Genomic DNA, 17,521 nt, shown 5'->3' with positions numbered 1-17,521 from the left:
AACATTTTTAAAAAATCCTTGAAGAAAGGTGTGACTGTTTAAGAGCTACAAATTCTACCAACAGAACTCGTCTATATTCCTTGCCCTTCTCAATTACCTAAATGTGAAAAGATTTAGTTGTCTCCACCTGAATGACTGATCAGCACTTCTTGTGCTGGTTTTTCTTAGAGCTTTCAACAAAAAAACCTTGGACTCATGTCACAAATAATACTTTGGATATTTTGGGGGTAATGTGCCAAAAAGCCTTCAGGGACTCCAACTGCATTTAATAAACTAAGTGATAAAGTTAACAAGTAAGACCCCAGTCCTTGCTTTTTTGATACCCTTCTTTCTCCATTTTTTAGCTGTGGGTATATTAATGCCACTCTCCAAATCAGATGAACTTTCACAGTTCATCACCTCGAGTTCTCATGCTGGAGTAGTTCAACAGCCATTCCAACCATGCCTAGAACATTTCTTTTCTTTCCCACCAACCCTGTGCTCATTGACAAATCATTGACCCAACTCCCATCGACCCATGTGAACCAACTTTTTCTGGGCCTGGACCCTTTAAATTCTTGTTACCCCCTGCAACATTTCTCATCTCCCTTTAGCACAGGCAGATGGCTAACCCTCCAACTTTCTTCTTCTTTTCACTCTCTCACACTACAGAATTAGATATTTTCCATGCCCCAGAAGAGTTGGTAACATCATTCCATACATTTCAACTAAACCTCAGGTATTATTAGATCACAAATAATTTTTGAAGTATTTGTTCACTATCTAAGCTTCCAACTACAGCAGAAATCTGCTAACCAAATAAGTTTAACCTCTGCATAGAAAATGTATTCCTTTTAGCAGGTATTCAGAAAGAATAGCTTGCTTGTTTTAGGAGCTACTTTTGCTTTAAAGACACAACATTCATCTTCAAACTAATGTGTTCCTTTAACAGATCAGTTTCCTCTTACATATACTTCTTGAAAGTGGAGGAATTTTATTCCTTTGAAAGATTTACTGCATTATCAGGTATTTGTTTAAAAAGGTCTCACATGTCAGTTCTAAGACACAATTCTTTATATTTGATTTCACTTTCATGTGTTTTGGCCTTTTTGTTCTTTGTGTCATCTGTTAATGCTGTTTCAATAAAAAACAATATAAAAATAAAAATAAAAATAAGATAAATAAAAGGGTTTCTTTACCAGTCTGTGATTTTGTTTGGTGCATGGTAAATTCAGTAATTTAACAGATCTCTTATTTTGGCTGTTATATTTAAAGCTGGTTTAACTGTAATAATAATCTTTAGGTTTATATAGTCTGTGCTGTGATGATTATCAGAGTCTTTTCCTATTTTCTTCCAGGTCTTAGGTATACAGGCCAGGGATAGCAGCAGTGTATTCTCCTAGAAGATGGCAACCTGCCTCTATTAGTTTTAGAGACAGGCCTAGTCTAGAAAATCACACTTCCCAAAATCTGGGGAAAGTTTACATCTAGATCTTGATTTTATGGCTTGGGCCTATCCCTCTAGTAATGGGCACAAACCAGAACCCAAACCCAAGCAACCCTACTTCTGGGGAAAGTTGAGATTTTGATCTGAGTGTTGTGATGTAGGCTGTTTTCTCTCTCTTTTGTAGAGTTGCTCCTACAGTTTTTTCTGGTAGGGAATCTGTATTTTGGAGATTGTGGGCCACATCCTTGAGTCCAGCTGTGCTGCACTTGGAGTAGAAACTGGTGGGGGAGGAACGTGGCTCTAAACCACCCTTCTCCTCCCCTGATCCAGAGGCTGGCTGGGGGATTATCTCATCTTAATTTAGAGCACCCTGAAGTATGCTGGCATTAACAGTCCCATACATACCTTCAGATGCCATAGAGCACAAGCAGCTTTAGCCAGATTGCCAGCCTCTCCTTAATGCACACCTCTTATATTAGAGCCGGGACCACAAACAGATAGTTTAGAACCACCTGTGTTGACTTTGTGACACCTGGGGATTCCCTTTGGCCAGGAAAATTCCCAGTTAAAAAAGGTTTCTAGGAGATTTACACCGAGCTTTGCAAATCAACCACAAGTGGGAGTGGCAGGGGGGTTAAGAATCTGGCCCTGTTCACTTCTCTAAGGTCTAATCCTGCAGACACTTACTATTAGGCATAACTGTTTATTATTCTAAAGCCTGCTCTACATGCAGTTTTTGTGTCAGTATAACTATTTGAATTAGGGGCAGGGGGTGATCTTTTTTTTCAAAATAGCTATACGAGTACAAATTATAGTGTGGATGAAATTATAAAGGTGCCCTATTCCAGTAGAATTTATTCCCCTTTCCCATATGGGAACAGCTATACCAGTATAAAGCACCTTCACTTTAATAGCTATACCGGTGTAAAGCACCTGTATACTAACATAACTGTGTATACATTACGGGTGTGGGGGAAGAGGGGCTGTACTGCTTTAACTAAACTAAACTTTTGTATGTACACAAGCCCTAAATTATCCCACTGATTATTCTTGGTGATGTTCGTCAGATCAGATCCTTAGACTGTAAACCCTTCAGGACAGGGATCATGTCTTCTTCTGTACGTTGTACAGAGCTGAGCACTCTCTGGGCAACTAATATTAATAACTAAAATAAAATAAAGAAAATAATAATAGTTGTTTATAATACTACTATACTAACAATAGTAATAACAATAATGCATTAAATAACTATAGGGTGAAACGGGTCCTACACTACATTGCTACACCATTTTAAACCCCATTAATTGACTATGATTTTCATTCTCCTTGATCTTAGTTGTTCCATCTTCTGAGAGTTATGGAAAGGTGGGGTAACTAACTTTTTCCAAAGGTTCCTTCTTCAACTCCCCTCAAAGAGCAGGTTAAAACCAGGCATTTTAGAGAGAAATCCCCATACCACCACAGCAGAGTCCTGAGAGTTGGCCAGGAATGCGCTTTATACTTGGGAGGGTGGAAGCCTCTCCACCTTACTGCTGCCCTTCTGTGGGATTGGAAGGAGACTGCTGACTCGCTGAACAGGTCTAATGCTCTGGCTTTCTATATAAGCCTGGGCCGGGGGGGGGGGGGGGCAAGATGCTGAGAGACCCCACAAGGAACAACAGAGGGAGGAGAAATGAATCCTTCCTAGGAGACAGGGAGAAGAGGCCACTGCTCAGTAAATGCTGGTACATTAACAGGAGGGGACAGCCTGCTGCTTCCTAGCCCAATAAACCAGCCCTTGTTTAAAGGTGGGGGGGGGAGGGACAGGTTAACCCTCGGGACAGCAGCAGCATCCAGCTGTGAACGCGCTGCACTCAGAAGGCCCAAGCCCCCAGTTCCGCCTCCCTTCTCCTCCAGGGGAAGGTTTCAAAAGCGCGATTTCGGTTTCCTGTGTTGCGTTGCGGCTTGGACTCGCTGGCTTGCCGTACTCGCAGCTAGCGAGTGGGGGACTGCTTCTCTTGCTGCTGTTGCCGCCGCCGCCTGTGGAACTACCGCGCTCGCGGCATTCGAAACGCCACAATGGCTCAGAACGTTCAGAATGTGACATTGTCGCTGACGCTGCCCATCACCTGCCACATTTGCCTGGGAAAGGTAATGGAGCTGCCGCCGCTGGGCAAAGCGAGCGGGGGTAGGGGGAGCCGGCTTGCACCTCCTCCCCCAAATGTGCTCGGAGGCTGGGGTGGGGGACTGCTGCTCTAAGGAGCCTGGCAACAAGTGCAGCCGCGATCAGGGATTGGGCATCTGCCTGGATTTAGCGTTGTCCCTTTAAACAGGCTGCAGCTCCTGAAGTGGCGCCGGAGAGAGACCGAGGGAAAAAGTTGGGGATGGGTGGTCGTGCCAGGGCGGGGAGGGAGGACCCACGCGGGGTGGTATATGCCGAGCCGGGATCGTGACTGGTGGCGTTTTACTGCTAGCAAGTTTTATTGCCACCTTTCGGATTATGGGAAACATGCGCTGCGCTCGTTAAAAGAAATAATTTCCAGCGCTGCGCGTTAACAGAGAGAGTGAAAGGGGAAATGGCCCTTCGGCTGAGTGGCTCGTAGCCACGGTTTATCCCTCCCCCGAATGTGGATAAAAAAGCTTTGTCTTTCGTGTCTTTTGAGCTATTAGGATGTGTGGTGAGTAATGTGTTCTTTGAAGCAGGGAACTGCATGTTAAAGAGTGACTGGAACAAACATTTCAGGTGCTGGATGTGGAACAGAGTAGATCAAACAATGTGGAGCCAAATTCTACTCCATGCAGCTGAAAAATGTTCCATTTTCCTAATTGAAGTTCTCTTGGGCCAGAATCTCTTCCCTTGGCCCTCGAGATTGGGGAGGGCTACTACTGAAAGTTGATATAGTTCTTCAAGAACTCATTTTCATGACTGGTTGCTTTCCAAATTCACTTTCTTTTCTATTTCCTCTCCTCCACCCCAAAATAAATAAAAGACTTTGTGAAGAGAGACTACCACTAGGAAATAGTTTTTGTGCTCTGGACTTGTTGGTTAGTGGGGGGGGGGTCCCCTTTGCTAAGTGACAAAATGATTTTTTTTTTTTGCAAGGTGTTAGGAGGGGGAGATGCCTGACACACAAAGTAGGTACAGCATAGGGCAGGTGTGGTCCTGAGCCACATACAGCTCTTTTACAGTTAAAGTGTGGCTCATGGAGATCCTCACACACACTTCCCCATTCTATGCCTACCAGACTTGGGGGCAGGTGGGCGGGAGAGAGGGGAGCTTGGGACTTCTGCCCTGTGGCGAGATGGTGGGACTAGGTGTTTCTGTCCTGCAGGGAAGGGAGTCTAAAGAGCCTTAGCCCTGTGTGGGGGGACACCTTGGGGCAGGTGCCCTGGCAGGCACCGCCCCATGGGGCAGGTTGTGCGTGTCTTGTGGCTCTTGAACGTCTGAAGATTATTGTCTACAGCTTGGAGAGTCAGTAAGTTTGGACACTCCTGGCATAGCGGATGCCCATACTCCAACTGCTCGCACTTGTTAAGTGTCTCAGTTCTGATCTGGAGGGAGAAGAGAGTAGTTCATTCAGTGTCCATGGCCTGGTCTACACGGGGGGTGGGGATCGATCTAAGATACCCAACTTCAGCTACGAGAATAGCGTAGCTGACATCGACATATCTTAGATCGACTTAGAATCACTTACTTCAGGTCCTCGCGGCGTGGGATCGACGGACACTGCTCCCCCATCGACTCCGCTTCCGCCTCTTGCAGTGGTGGAGTTCTGGAGTCGACGGTAGAGCGATCGGGGATTGATTTATCGTGTCTACACTAGACGAGATAAATCGATCTCCAATAGATGGATCACTACCCGCCAATTCGGCGGGTAGTCTAGATGTGGCCCATGTTGACTATTCATTTCTTGCCTTTTCTGCTGAGACTCAACAAGGTCTTGTTGGTCTTACAGTCTTGCTTCTGATTCTATGGATACCTGCTTGCAATTAACTGAAGGAGACCGTCAACAATTTTGAAGGCCATGGTACAGAATGGCTGTTCTCCAAAATCTGTGCTTTGTTCTTTAGAATTTGTTCTTCAAAATCTGTGCTTTGTTCTTAAAAATTGCTGAGGGTCTTGGTGGACTATTTAATGATATTTCCAAATGTTGTTTGTACCATTAGCTAACTATTGTAAAGCACTTTGGATAAGTGCTATATTAAAAAAACCCTTAATTAATGTGTTCTTGTTCTACAAATAAAAGCACACAACTCATATTTTAATATCAGTAGTCTTACCTTTCAAATTCAATGGATGTGCCCTCTCTCCCCTGCCGCAGCAGCCTCCAAGCTGGGGCTGGGAAGGAGGGGGGTGTCTTCACAGCAGCCCCCGAGCTGGGGATGGGAAGGAGGGCTGTCTCTCCCCGGCAGCTGCGGCCCCGGAGCTGGGGAAAGTCGCCTCTTTCCCTGGCTGCCACAGCCCTGCACGTCCCAAATTCAGCCCCCCACACCCTCTTCTCACCCCACTGTCCCCTCCCACCAACCCTCTATTCCCCCCCCAAGGCCACCACCTCACATGTGTGTCTTCTCCAGGGTCCAGGCATCTAATTATTGGAGCCCTTCATTCTCTTGTCTGTGGCCGCCCAGGCGCTCGCCTTAGAGGGAACTATTTGCGGACCACCTGAATGGAGCTCGCAGATCACTGGTGGTCCATGGACCACAGTTTGAGAACCTCTGCTTTTAGAAGGTTTCCACGATACTTTAAGTTCAGTACATATTACATCAAGATAAATGTGTTGACATTATAAATGGACCCGATAGTAACTCTTGCGGTTGAGGATGTTCAGTTGTTTGTAACTTTACCAAACTTTAGCCATTCTCGGTGAAAATTTCCAACTAAGTGTTTGCTCTTAGCTGAAACTTTTTGGAAAACTTTTCAACAAAAACAGTTCAGAACCAAGAGCAGGATTAAGGCGGAAATATGTTCTCTTGCTAATGTAGTACAAATTCTTGTAGTACAGCTGTTTTTTGTTGAAAAGTTCTTGTGTCTGCATGCTTTTGAGCATGTGCTTGAAATTAGGCAGGGGAGTCACCCTGGAGTCAGAGAGGTGCCTTTTGCTGTCCCATGAAAATTGTGCAGGGTTTGGATGGTATGTGATAAATAAGACATGGAGCCACACATTCAGTGGTGAAGATAAAAAGAAATATTGAATGAATAGCTACTCATTAACTGAAGGCCATCCGTTCTGTGCACTTAGTGAGGCAGAAGTCCTGTGGCGAATAAATAGTGTGTGATCAAGTAATTAAAGATTGAATCATAATATATATGCACAGGGGGTGGGGTAGGAAATGAATTAAAATTGTGCAGGTGACTTTAATTCTGGAATTTCATAAATTTTGAATACCTGACATTGCAACCTTAATATTGTTTTAACCTGAATGTTATAGTATATTTAAGTTTTATTTTAACTGTGAGCTCTGTGGGTCATGGGCTGTCTCTTTTTGTTCTGTGTTTGTACAGTGCCTAGCACAGTGCGGTCTTCGGACTAGGGCTCTGAGGTGCAGCAGTTATACTGTGTATTGATGGTTCTTGAATGTATTGCCAGCTGCACGACTTTAGCTCTTGAAGACTTTTTCTTGACCACCCTTCTTAAAGAATACCGAGCATCATTACTTGATTTTTATGGGCAAGGCATCCAGAACATTGTTTCCATTTTTATTATCTGAAGCGTTGACAGCTTGCTCAATCCTGCACTCATTGAAGTCTATAATAAGTTTTCTATAGACTTCTGAAGATATGACCAATGGCCTCCGTACATTTGCTACTCAGCTAATTTTTTGTTTAAAAATATGTTCAAACACATTGTTGCTGTAAGAAAGCAGAGTGTTAAACAAACCTTAATTAAGCAACTGCTTAACTGATTACCCATACGTGTTTCTTAGGGTTCTTTTTAATTCTGATTCTTTAACTAAAGAAAAGAACTCAGGAGTTGCATTTAGCTTTGTAGAGTTTTGTTAAATATCCTTAACAGCAAGTAATAGTATAGGATATAAGAAAACAAAAAATTGTATTGGGCTGTGACTTAATCAACAAAAGCTAGAAAATTGGTGGATATAACCATTCACATTTTCAAGATCAACTCACAATAGAAAATAATACTTGTACTCAACCACTAGCTTGAGAAGATTACTTTGTTTAGATATTTGATTGTTTCTCAGATTGGTTATCAACTCTGGTGTTGCTAACACAAGAGGGGAATGCTGGGGGGGGACAATCCAAAGCTAAAGCAGAAGGTAGTTTGGTCAATCACTTTCATGCCATTTCACCAAGATCTCCTTCCTGGTAGATCTACGGTGGTCAACCATTCATAGAATATCAGGGTTGGAAGGGACCTCAGGAGGTTATCTAGTCCAACCCCCTGCTCAAAGCAGGACCAATCCCCAACTAAATCATCCCAGCCACGGCTTTGTCAAGCCTGACCTTAAAAATATCTAAGGAAGGGGATTCCACCACCTCCCTAGGTAACGCATTCCAGTGTTTCACCACCCTCCTAGTGAAAAAGTTTTTCCTAATATCCAACCTAAACCTCCCCCACTGCAACTTGAGGCTGTTACTCCTTGTTCTGTCATCAGCTACCACAGAGACCAGTCTAGATCCATCCTCTTTGGAACCCCCTTTCAGGTAGTTGAAAGCAGCTGTCAGATCCCCCCCCCCATTCTTCTCTTCCGCAGACTAAACAATCCAAGTTCCTCAGCTTCTCCTCATAAGTCATGTGTTCCAGTCCCCTAATCATTTTTGTTGCCCTCCGCTGGACTCTCTCCAATTTTTCCACATCCTTCTTGTAGCGTGGGGCCCAAAACTGGACACAGTACTCCAGATGAGGCCTCACCAATGTCGAATAGAGGGGAACGATCATGTCCCTCGATCTGCTGGCAATGCCCCTACGTATACATCCCAAAATGCCATTAGCCTTCTTGGCAACAAGGGCACACTGTTGACTCATATCCAGCTTCTCGTCCACTGTAACCCCTAGGTCCTTTTCTGCAGAACTGCTGCCGAGCCATTCGGTCCCTAGTCTGTAGCGGTGCATGGGGTTCTTCCGTCCTAAGTGCAGGACTCTGCACTTGTCCTTGTTGAACCTCATCTGATTTCTTTTGGCCCAATCCTCTAATTTGTCTAGGGCCCTCTGTATCCTATCCCTACCCTCCAGCGTATCCACCTCTCCTCCCAGTTTAGTGTCATCTGCAAATTTGCTAAGAGTGCAATCCACACCATCCTCCAGATCATTTATGAAGATATTGAACAAAACCGGCCCCAGGACCGACCCTTGGGGCACTCCACTTGATACCGGCTGCCAACTAGACATGGAGCCATTGATCACTACCCGTTGAGCCCGACAATCTAGCCAACTTTCTATCCCCCTTATAGTCCATTCATCCAGCCCATACTTCTTTAACTTGCTGGCAAGAATACTGTGGGAGACCGTGTCAAAAGCTTTGCTAAAGTCAAGGAACAACACGTCCACCGCTTTCCCCTCATCCACAGAGCCAGTTTTCTCATCATAGAAGGCAATTAGATTAGTCAGGCATGACTTGTCCTTGGTGAATCCATGCTGACTGTTCCTGATCACTTTCCTCTCCTCTAAGTGCTTCAGAATTGATTCCTTGAGGACCTGCTCCATGATTTTTCCAGGGACTGAGGTGAGGCTGACTGGCCTGTAGTTCCCAGGATCCTCCTTTTTCCCTTTTTTAAAGATGGGCACTACATTAGCCTTTTTCCAGTCATCCGGGACTTCCCTGGATCGCCATGAGTTTTGAAAGATAAGGGCCAATGGCTCTTCAATCACATCCGCCAACTCCTTTAGCACTCTCGGATGCAGCGCATCCGGCCCCATGGACTTGTGCTCGTCCAGCTTTTCTAAATAGTCCCGAACCACTTCTTTCTCCACAGAGGGCTGGTCACCTCCTCCCCAAGCTGTGCTGCCCAGTGCAGTAGTCTGGGAGCTGACCTTGTTCGTGAAGACAGAGGCAAAAAAAGCATTGAGTACATTAGCTTTTTCCACATCCTCTGTCACTAGGTTGCCTCCCTCATTCAGTAAGGGGCCCACACTTTCCTTGACTTTCTTCTTGTTGCTAACATACCTGAAGAAACCCTTCTTGTTACTCTTAACATCTCTTGCTAGCTGCAACTCCAAGTGTGATTTGGCCTTCCTGATTTCACTCCTGCATGCCTGAGCAATATTTTTGTACTCTTCCCTGGTCATTTGTCCAATCTTCCTCTTCTTGTAAGCTTCTTGTAAGTGTTCAAGATCAGCAAGGATTTCACTGTTAAGCCAAGCTGGTCGCCTGCCATATTTACTATTCTTTCTACACATCAGGATGGTTTGTCCCTGTAACCTCAATAAAGATTCTTTAAAATAACGCCAGCTCTAACCTACTTTCCCACAAATTATATTAGCCCCAGAACCTGACTAATCTTCCTAACTGTCTAGCACACATTCTTACATTTATGACAGACTGTATAGACTGAGTGCAGTTCAAAAGGCTTGTACACTTGATCTGTATTCATGTTTGTATGAAACTGTTAACTAGGGTAGACACTTGTACTGTAGTGTTCTGCAATCTCAGTTAAAAAAGTTATTCGGTTTCAAAGCCACTCTTGGACAATCTTGATTGGAACCTTTTGCAAAACAAGGACACGAACCGTAACTCTGTGACAACCTTTAAAGTACATACACAACCATGCAAGTACACTTCCTACTAATTAGCTATCCAGTTTCAGGAAAGGGTCTATTGATTTGGGTCGTAATCCAAGGGAAAAATCTGTGGGCTGCTTATCACCAGATCTTTGCTCCAACATTAGCAGCTTTCAGCTCAGTTATCGTTCGCCGCGGAAGTTAACGCTGCAAATGCAGATGAAGCAAAGGACAGACACAACTATAGTTTTTTCCCCACCTAGTAGCGGGCAACCCAAACTTCCGGAAAATAGAAAGAGACAGTTAAAGATACCGATCCAACATAGTTACTTGATGTCACCAGAGGACTCCCAGGTGGCCAGCCCAGGATCTCAGTCGACTCCCTTCCAGGTGTCTTCAGCTTTCGGAAAGCAGCGTGCTGCAGGAGATGGCCATTTTCTCCCATTTCTGCTGGGTGTTTCAGCTTGGTTCCTTTTCTTGGAGATGCTGGTGGAGACCAATCAGATGTTGATCCAGGCCTCTGGACATTTTGAATCTTCAGCAACCAAAATGAGAGGTATCCTCTCTCCCTGTATAGTCATCACCTTTAGAGTTCTTGCGGCTAGGACTGGAATTTTCCAGTCTCTGTGTGCAGCACATCTTCTCACACCAGCTTGTGTAAGACAAGTTAGGCCCTAGCTGTTGCTACAACCATCTTGGGACATACTGTGAACATCAGCTAAATTGCTCCAGTCAGCAACTTACCTCTGCAAATCGCTTTCCATGGGTCCCTCTGCCTGCTGTGCATCCTTTGGCCACCTTTGCAGTTATGCTTGCTCAAGTTGCAGTTTCTACATCCGTGCTCTGCTAGCTGCTAAAATACCCAGTTTAAAGTTCATATAGTTATACAAAGAGCCTCTATATTCTTTGATGCTCTTTTAATTTGTTTTAGCAGTCTATTGCGTAATGGGAAATCACTTCAAGAACTGTTGTTTTCCAGCAGGGCAGAACAGCTGTATAACTTTTCCATATCTGTTCTTGTTTTAACAACAACGATGGGGCCACTTTTATATGAATGAGTTAATGCCATGCATTATTAACCGAACAGTTACATTTCTGTTTATTCCATTCTGTGATCAAGTGTGCTTACAAACACAATTTTTGGTTTCAGTTCCTTTTATTTGCACCTTTCAGGACAGGTGTATTTCACTAACTTGATAGTTTAAGCATGCTTGAGTGCAGATATTAGCCCTACTTGTTCACTTTGTCACTAAGCTTAGGAATCAGTATGATTGCAACCCCTTTTTCTCCCTAATAGGATTGCTCATGAGATAAACCCTGTCATTAAAGATTACAATATTTTGCCCAAACCTGTATCACTTATAGCCGACTTCCCTTTATGTGTATAACTTTTAATCAGAATATCGGAGTCCATCAAGTTCCCTGTTTTTCAATACTGTATCTGGCAACATCATATATCTTAATGTTTCGTATTCATTTTTTGTTCATTCAAAGATGGGGACCCCCCCCCCCCCGTTGCCTCAACAGTATGTTCTTGTGAAAAGCTGCAGCAACTCCAAGTTTCCTCAGGCTATCTGAAGAAATCACACCTGTTAGACCTGGAGTTTTTTCTCTGATCCCTCTGTCCTGTCTCTTCTAAACAGCCTTGTTGCCTGGAAAATTCATAATAGTGACTCAGACTTTGGGGCCTTCGTTGCTACACTGGTTTCAAAGTGACATGAATGTGCACAGGATTAGACCCTTCCAGTTAGCTGTGCAAAAAACCTGTCTAACAAGGTAATCAACAGACATTTTGCATGAAAGAATGGTAGGATCACCTATCTCTCTTAATCCTACCCAGATAGGTATATTAAAAAATAATAATAATAATAATTGAACAGATTGAGGCACTGGACCTCTGCCCAACGAGGTTTAAGCTACAAGTTGTATTTGAATTATATATTTTACAATGCCAAATAGTGTTTTATACAAAAAATGTTTTTGGATAACAGATCTTGATATTGTAATAGAGCTTTTATTGTTGCGCATATCACTTCGTTTAGATACCAAAGTACTTCTTAAAAAACCTTGAAATGAAAGTAGTGTTAATCAGGAGCACGATACCCTAGATCAGTGTTTCCCAAACTTGGGACTCCACTTTTTCAGGGAAAGCCCCTGGCGGGCCGGGCCGGTTTGTTTACCTGCCGTGTCCGCAGGTTCGGCCGATCGCGGCTCCCACTGGCCGCGGTTCGCCGCTCCAGGCCAATGGGGGCTGCGGGAAGTGGCGGCCGGTACGTCCCTCGGCTCACACCGCTTCCCGCAGCCCCCATTGGCCTGGAGCGGCGAACCACGGCCAGTGGGAGCCGCGATCGGCCGAACCTGCGGACACGGCAGGTAAACAAACCGGCCCGGCCCGCCAGGAGCTTTCCCTGAACAAGCGGTGTCTCGAGTTTGGGAAACACTGCCCTAGACGGTAATAAAATGTAATTTGATGTTTTGCTCAAGGTATTGTGATGTGAATGTTGACTCTTTATAAATGTGCTCCCACTTGAGGTTTTTGGTATCTTGAGGTCTTGAAATGAATCTTGCCATTGAGGGGTGGGGGTGTGTGTGTGGGGGTGTATTGTGCTCTGTTGTTTTTAGTTTTCAGTCTTTGGTAGCTGTGCAACCATTCTAAAGCTGCTTCTGAGTGAGCAGGAATAGGGGTGTATTAACAGGAGTATTGTATCTAAGACACAGGAGGCTGTGGTGGATTAATGATTTTGCCGCCCCAGGCCCAGAAATAATTGCTGCCCCACTCCCCCCTGCCAAGCTCACCTCCGCTCCGACTCTGCCTCCTCCCCCCGTGCTCGCCGCCGGGTCTTGCTTCTCCCCACTCCCTGCCAGTGCTTCACAGCTTCACGAAGGAGGAGGGAATGGGGGGGGGGACGTGGCGCGCTCAGGAGAGGAGGCAGGACTGGGGCTGGGATTTGGGGAAGGGGACCAATGGGGCAGGGAATGGGGGCGGGGAAGGGGCGGGGCCGGGGGCGGAGGCCGAGAACGAGCACTGGGGGAAGCAGCCTCTGGCTGCTATTATAAATTTGCCGCCCCTGCAAATTTGCCACCCTAAGCCTAGGCCTTGTTGGCCTAGGCGTTAATACGCTGCTGACAGGAGGTAATTGTCCCACTCTACTTGGCACTGGTGAGGCCTCAGCTGGAGTACTGTGTCCAGTTCTGGGCATCGCACTTTAAGAGAGATGTGGATAAATTAGAAAGAGTCCAGAGGAGAGCAACAAAAAAAGGTTCAGATTAGAACATCTGACGTCTGAGGAAAGTTTTTAAAAAAAAAAAAAAAACCCAACTGGTCATATTTAGTCTGAGAAAAGAAGATTGAGGGGGGATCTGTTTTAAATCTTCAAATATGTTAAGAGCTGTTATAAAGAAGACTGATCAATTGTTTTCCTTGACCACTGGCGATAGGACAAGAAGTAATGGGCTTAATATGCAGGAAAGAAAATTTTAGGTTAGATATTAGGAAACCCTTTCTAACTGTAAGGGTAGTTAAGATCTGGAATAGGCTTCCAGGTTGTGAAATCCCCATCATAGGAGGTGATAAGAACAGGTTGGACAAACACCTGTCAGGGTTTGTCTAGGCTTCTTTGGTCCTGCCTCAGTGCAGGGCGCTGGAGATGATGTCCTCTCGCAGTCCTTGCCAGTCCTATAAAAGCAAAAAAAAAGCTACTCTTCTGGCTGATGTGTGGGAAAATAAGGCAAGACTGTTTGTAAAGAGATGTACTAAGCAACCAGAGTACTTTAAGATTAAGATTCATGATTTTAGAACTTCTGTTGTAACCTGGGAGTCATAGGGCTGGTTTAAATACAATCTGGAACCAAAATAACTAAATTAGTTTGAAGACACAAGGTTGGTTAGGCAATATATTTTATTGGACCAACTTCTTTTGGTGAAACAGGCAGGCTCTCAAGCTACACGGAGCTCTTCTTCAGGCCTGGGCTAATAAATTGGTCCAATGAAAAATATTACCTCACCCATCTTGTCTTGCTAATATCCTGGGACCAACAACACTGCAAACAATGGAATAAATCGGTGTAACACTTCTTTGGTGCAAGTTTGTGTATGGACACTTCAAGCAAATAATACAATTTGAAATAATTGAATAATGAGAATAAATTAGGTTAAATGGCAAAAGACCCTCTTAATCTGAAATCCGTGTCTACATTTTAAAGGTGTGAATTAAAATAATTTGATTATTTGGATTCCACTTTGTTCATAGACAGGTCATTAGGTTTTCAGGAGTGTCACTTTGGAAATTCTTAAAACAATATTAAACCTGTAATACAATAGGGACATGAGAGGTGAATTGGTGGATGGACTGACAGTAGTGGGGGCTTGATTCTATTCCATCTGTGTCCATTGTTTTCAATTTGTGTAGGATTGAGTTTATAGGTATGATTACTACAAAACACATCCAGTCTGGCTTTCAAATAAATTACTGGCTATCCTCTTTATTTTATTTTCTTTTTCATTCTCCCCTCTCTCCCATTTCCATCTGTGTTATGACTTCCTTCTTAATGCAGCAAAGGAAAAATCTTGAAAATGAACAGTTTTATTTAAAAAGGTACCATGTTTCTTAAGTTCTTGTTTTGTTTGAACTTTGGTTTTAATTATTTCCTACCTGAGGCATTTTAGTACCTAAAGTTATATCTAGTGGTGTTTGTCTATTTCCAAAGTAGATATTTTGGATGGAGATGGAGGGTGGTTTTGTTTTGTTGCGTTTCTACTGTTACATGTGTTGAAAGTCTTCTTAGAAGCGTAGGAATCAGAGCTGCTGTTTAAGAGATTTGAGAGCATGAATTAATTTTCTGAAATATAGCCCTACTTTCTGTAACAGGTAAATATCATAGTGAAGTGCAGAATCTTCCTTGCATAGTTGGTTTTGAGTCCTGATGCCTGTTTGTTTCCAAACAGAATTTAAAATTAGTCAGAGAGAGAGAGTGAAATGTTTTTAGTAATATTTTCTCAACACTTATTTCTGTAAACCTGGTACTTTGTTGCTTTGGAAGGGAAAACATAAACATCTTGTTGAACTCAATGCATTTGTGATCCAAGAATTTAAGTGAAAGTTTTTACATAAATGTTGCATAAGCTTTCAGTAGCCACCCTGTGCTATTTTGCAGTGTATTGCACACCGGTATCACACCTTTAGAAAGAGAAATGGGTTAGTGATCCATGGACTCACTAGTTGAAATCCCAGCTGGGTAGATTTAGCTCCCCATCCTTCCAAAGTCTATTTCCAGGCAGTCCAGGTGAGACCTTAATCCTAGATACTCCAGTGGCAGTTCTTGCAAGAACATGTTTTTGACTTGTGCCAAAACCCTTTCCTATTCCCTCCGTGTGTGAATCAGTTATTACCTGTCTCTAGGTGATCCTTGACCTAGATGTGGCCGCATTTCAGCGGGGCTATCTGTTTGTTAGTTTATGAAGTTCTTTGGGATCCATCCAAAATATCTCCTGAATGACGGTAGTTATATATAATAGACTAAACCCAAATAAACTTAAAATAGCTTTAAAATATTTTACAATATCTTTTTTGAAAAAGGTCCGCCATCCGGTCATCTGTGTCAACAACCATGTATTCTGCTCCATTTGTATCGATATGTGGCTGAAGAACAATAGTCAGTGTCCAGCTTGCAGGATCCCTATCACCCCAGACAATCCCTGCAAGGAGATTATAGGTAAGGGCCTGTTAGCCACTGAAATAATGTTCCAATATTTGCTCATAGATGAGACTCTTCCTTGGTGAAAACATGCCCTAATGTTTTCCATGCTGTTTCTTAGGCACGTTTGGAATAATTATTTACAGATATGGGGCAACACGTTTTAAAACACAGTGGCTAAACAGGTGGTCTGACTGTTCAATGAGCTTCAGTGGGCTTCAAGAACTGTCTTTGAAAGTCTTGGCAAGAGAGCGTAATTGTTGGAAATAGGCAGGATGTACAATGGTTCTGTCCATGTATTGCGACCCCCTAACCCAAGGAGAGAACACCTAGCAGGAATGCCAACTAGTTCCATACAGAAGCTGACTAGACACTATTTTTCTGGAAAACTCTCCTTAAGTTGAGTCTGAGTTGAAAAATTTGAATGAGGGACCCGCACCTCCCAGAATTTAACGTTCTCATCTGGGTTTTTTGTTGAGACTCATCTCTACATGTTTCAATATTTAACAAGCATACTTAATAAATAAAGTAGGCTTGATTACTAATCCTCTCTCAAAATAAGTCATCTTTCTAGGTAATTGTAGGTTTGATTTCCCCATCCCCAGTGGATTCTAGTGGTACAGTTTTTTCTTTAAAACAAAAGTAGGAATCTAAAGTCACAGGGAGAAAAATGATGTATTTTATTGACTTTGGATTTGGACTGAAAAACAAACCCAGTAATAACGCTGTTTATCTTGCATTGCTATAGGAGGAACAAGTGAAAGTGAGCCCATATTTAATCCTACAGTCAGAAAACATCTTCGTAAAACCAGACTTGAACTGCTCCACAAAGAATATGAGGTAACAGCAAAGATGAACAGCTTGTTATGTACAACTCTTCTCTTTAATTTCTACACTTCTTTTTAAGAAAAGTTTCATTTTGAATACACACTAAAACTTGAATTTATCTCTTAATATTTTTTTGAGTTTCAGTGTGGATTTAAGATTAGGACATAATTTGAATTTCAGTGTGGATTCATTTCCTAATCTAGATTTCAAGGTGGGAGTTCAGAAGAACTTGGCATTGAGGCTTACCCTGCTCCCACTGAAGTCAATAGGAGTTTTATTAATAACTTGAGTGAGAGCAGGATTTAGGCCAAGCACTTAAAAAATCTTGCCCATAGACTTTAGTCCCTTCGCACGCACGCACGCACCTTCATGTGACTTGCAGTATTTTTAATGCATTATTCTTAACTTGTCTTTTCCTGCTGCTGCACCCAAACAAGCGTGTCTGTGCCTCGAGGCGCAAGAAAGTGGGCTTCTTCTAAAGAAATCCCTCTTGGCTATGAAAGAAAAACATTTCTTGGAGAAACACTGTCAACTTGCATTTTTGACATGGACTAATTTTTTTGAAAAAATGTACAGAGTTCTTCTAAAATGACAAAACATTCAGCAGATCTCTCTGCTCCCCTGCTGCGTGAAAGACCTCCTGTGAATAGGGGAGAGTTGACAGGTCTGAGAGCAACACCAGGTATGGCTGGGCCCACGCTTTCTCTGCCCACCTCTGTTCACATGGTTGCCTACTGCCTCCTCTTCAGATTTTGTGAACCTGGTAGGAGGGGTGCAGAGATAAATGCTCCAAGTTCTAAACTCTTCCCTGAGACCTGTGGTTTTGTCCTCATGAGGGAATAAGAGGAGGCAGAAACAGGTGTGCTTCATCAGCTCCCAAGGTCTTTGGAAGAGCCCTGCTCCCAGTGGAGCCCTG

The 17,521-nt window shown here is 43.5% G+C and overlaps 1 protein-coding gene across 1 annotated transcript in view; it reads left to right on the top strand.

Moving 5' to 3' along the window:
- Window positions 1–3,384: 3,384 nt before the first annotated feature.
- Window positions 3,385–17,521, top strand: part of OBI1 (ORC ubiquitin ligase 1) — a 32,541-nt gene continuing 18,404 nt past the window's right edge. The window contains exons 1-3 of the mRNA XM_074962344.1: window positions 3,385–3,556; window positions 15,660–15,795; window positions 16,526–16,617. Coding sequence (XP_074818445.1) covers window positions 3,485–3,556; window positions 15,660–15,795; window positions 16,526–16,617 — 300 coding nt within the window. The 5' untranslated portion in view covers window positions 3,385–3,484. The remainder of the gene's footprint in view (window positions 3,557–15,659; window positions 15,796–16,525; window positions 16,618–17,521) is intronic.

Source organism: Natator depressus, chromosome 1 (assembly GCF_965152275.1).
Source record: "Natator depressus isolate rNatDep1 chromosome 1, rNatDep2.hap1, whole genome shotgun sequence".
NCBI classification, from domain to species: Eukaryota; Metazoa; Chordata; order Testudines; family Cheloniidae; genus Natator; species Natator depressus.
The sequence above is the reverse complement of the archived record's forward strand: the minus strand, read 5'-3'. Positions and strand labels throughout refer to the sequence as shown.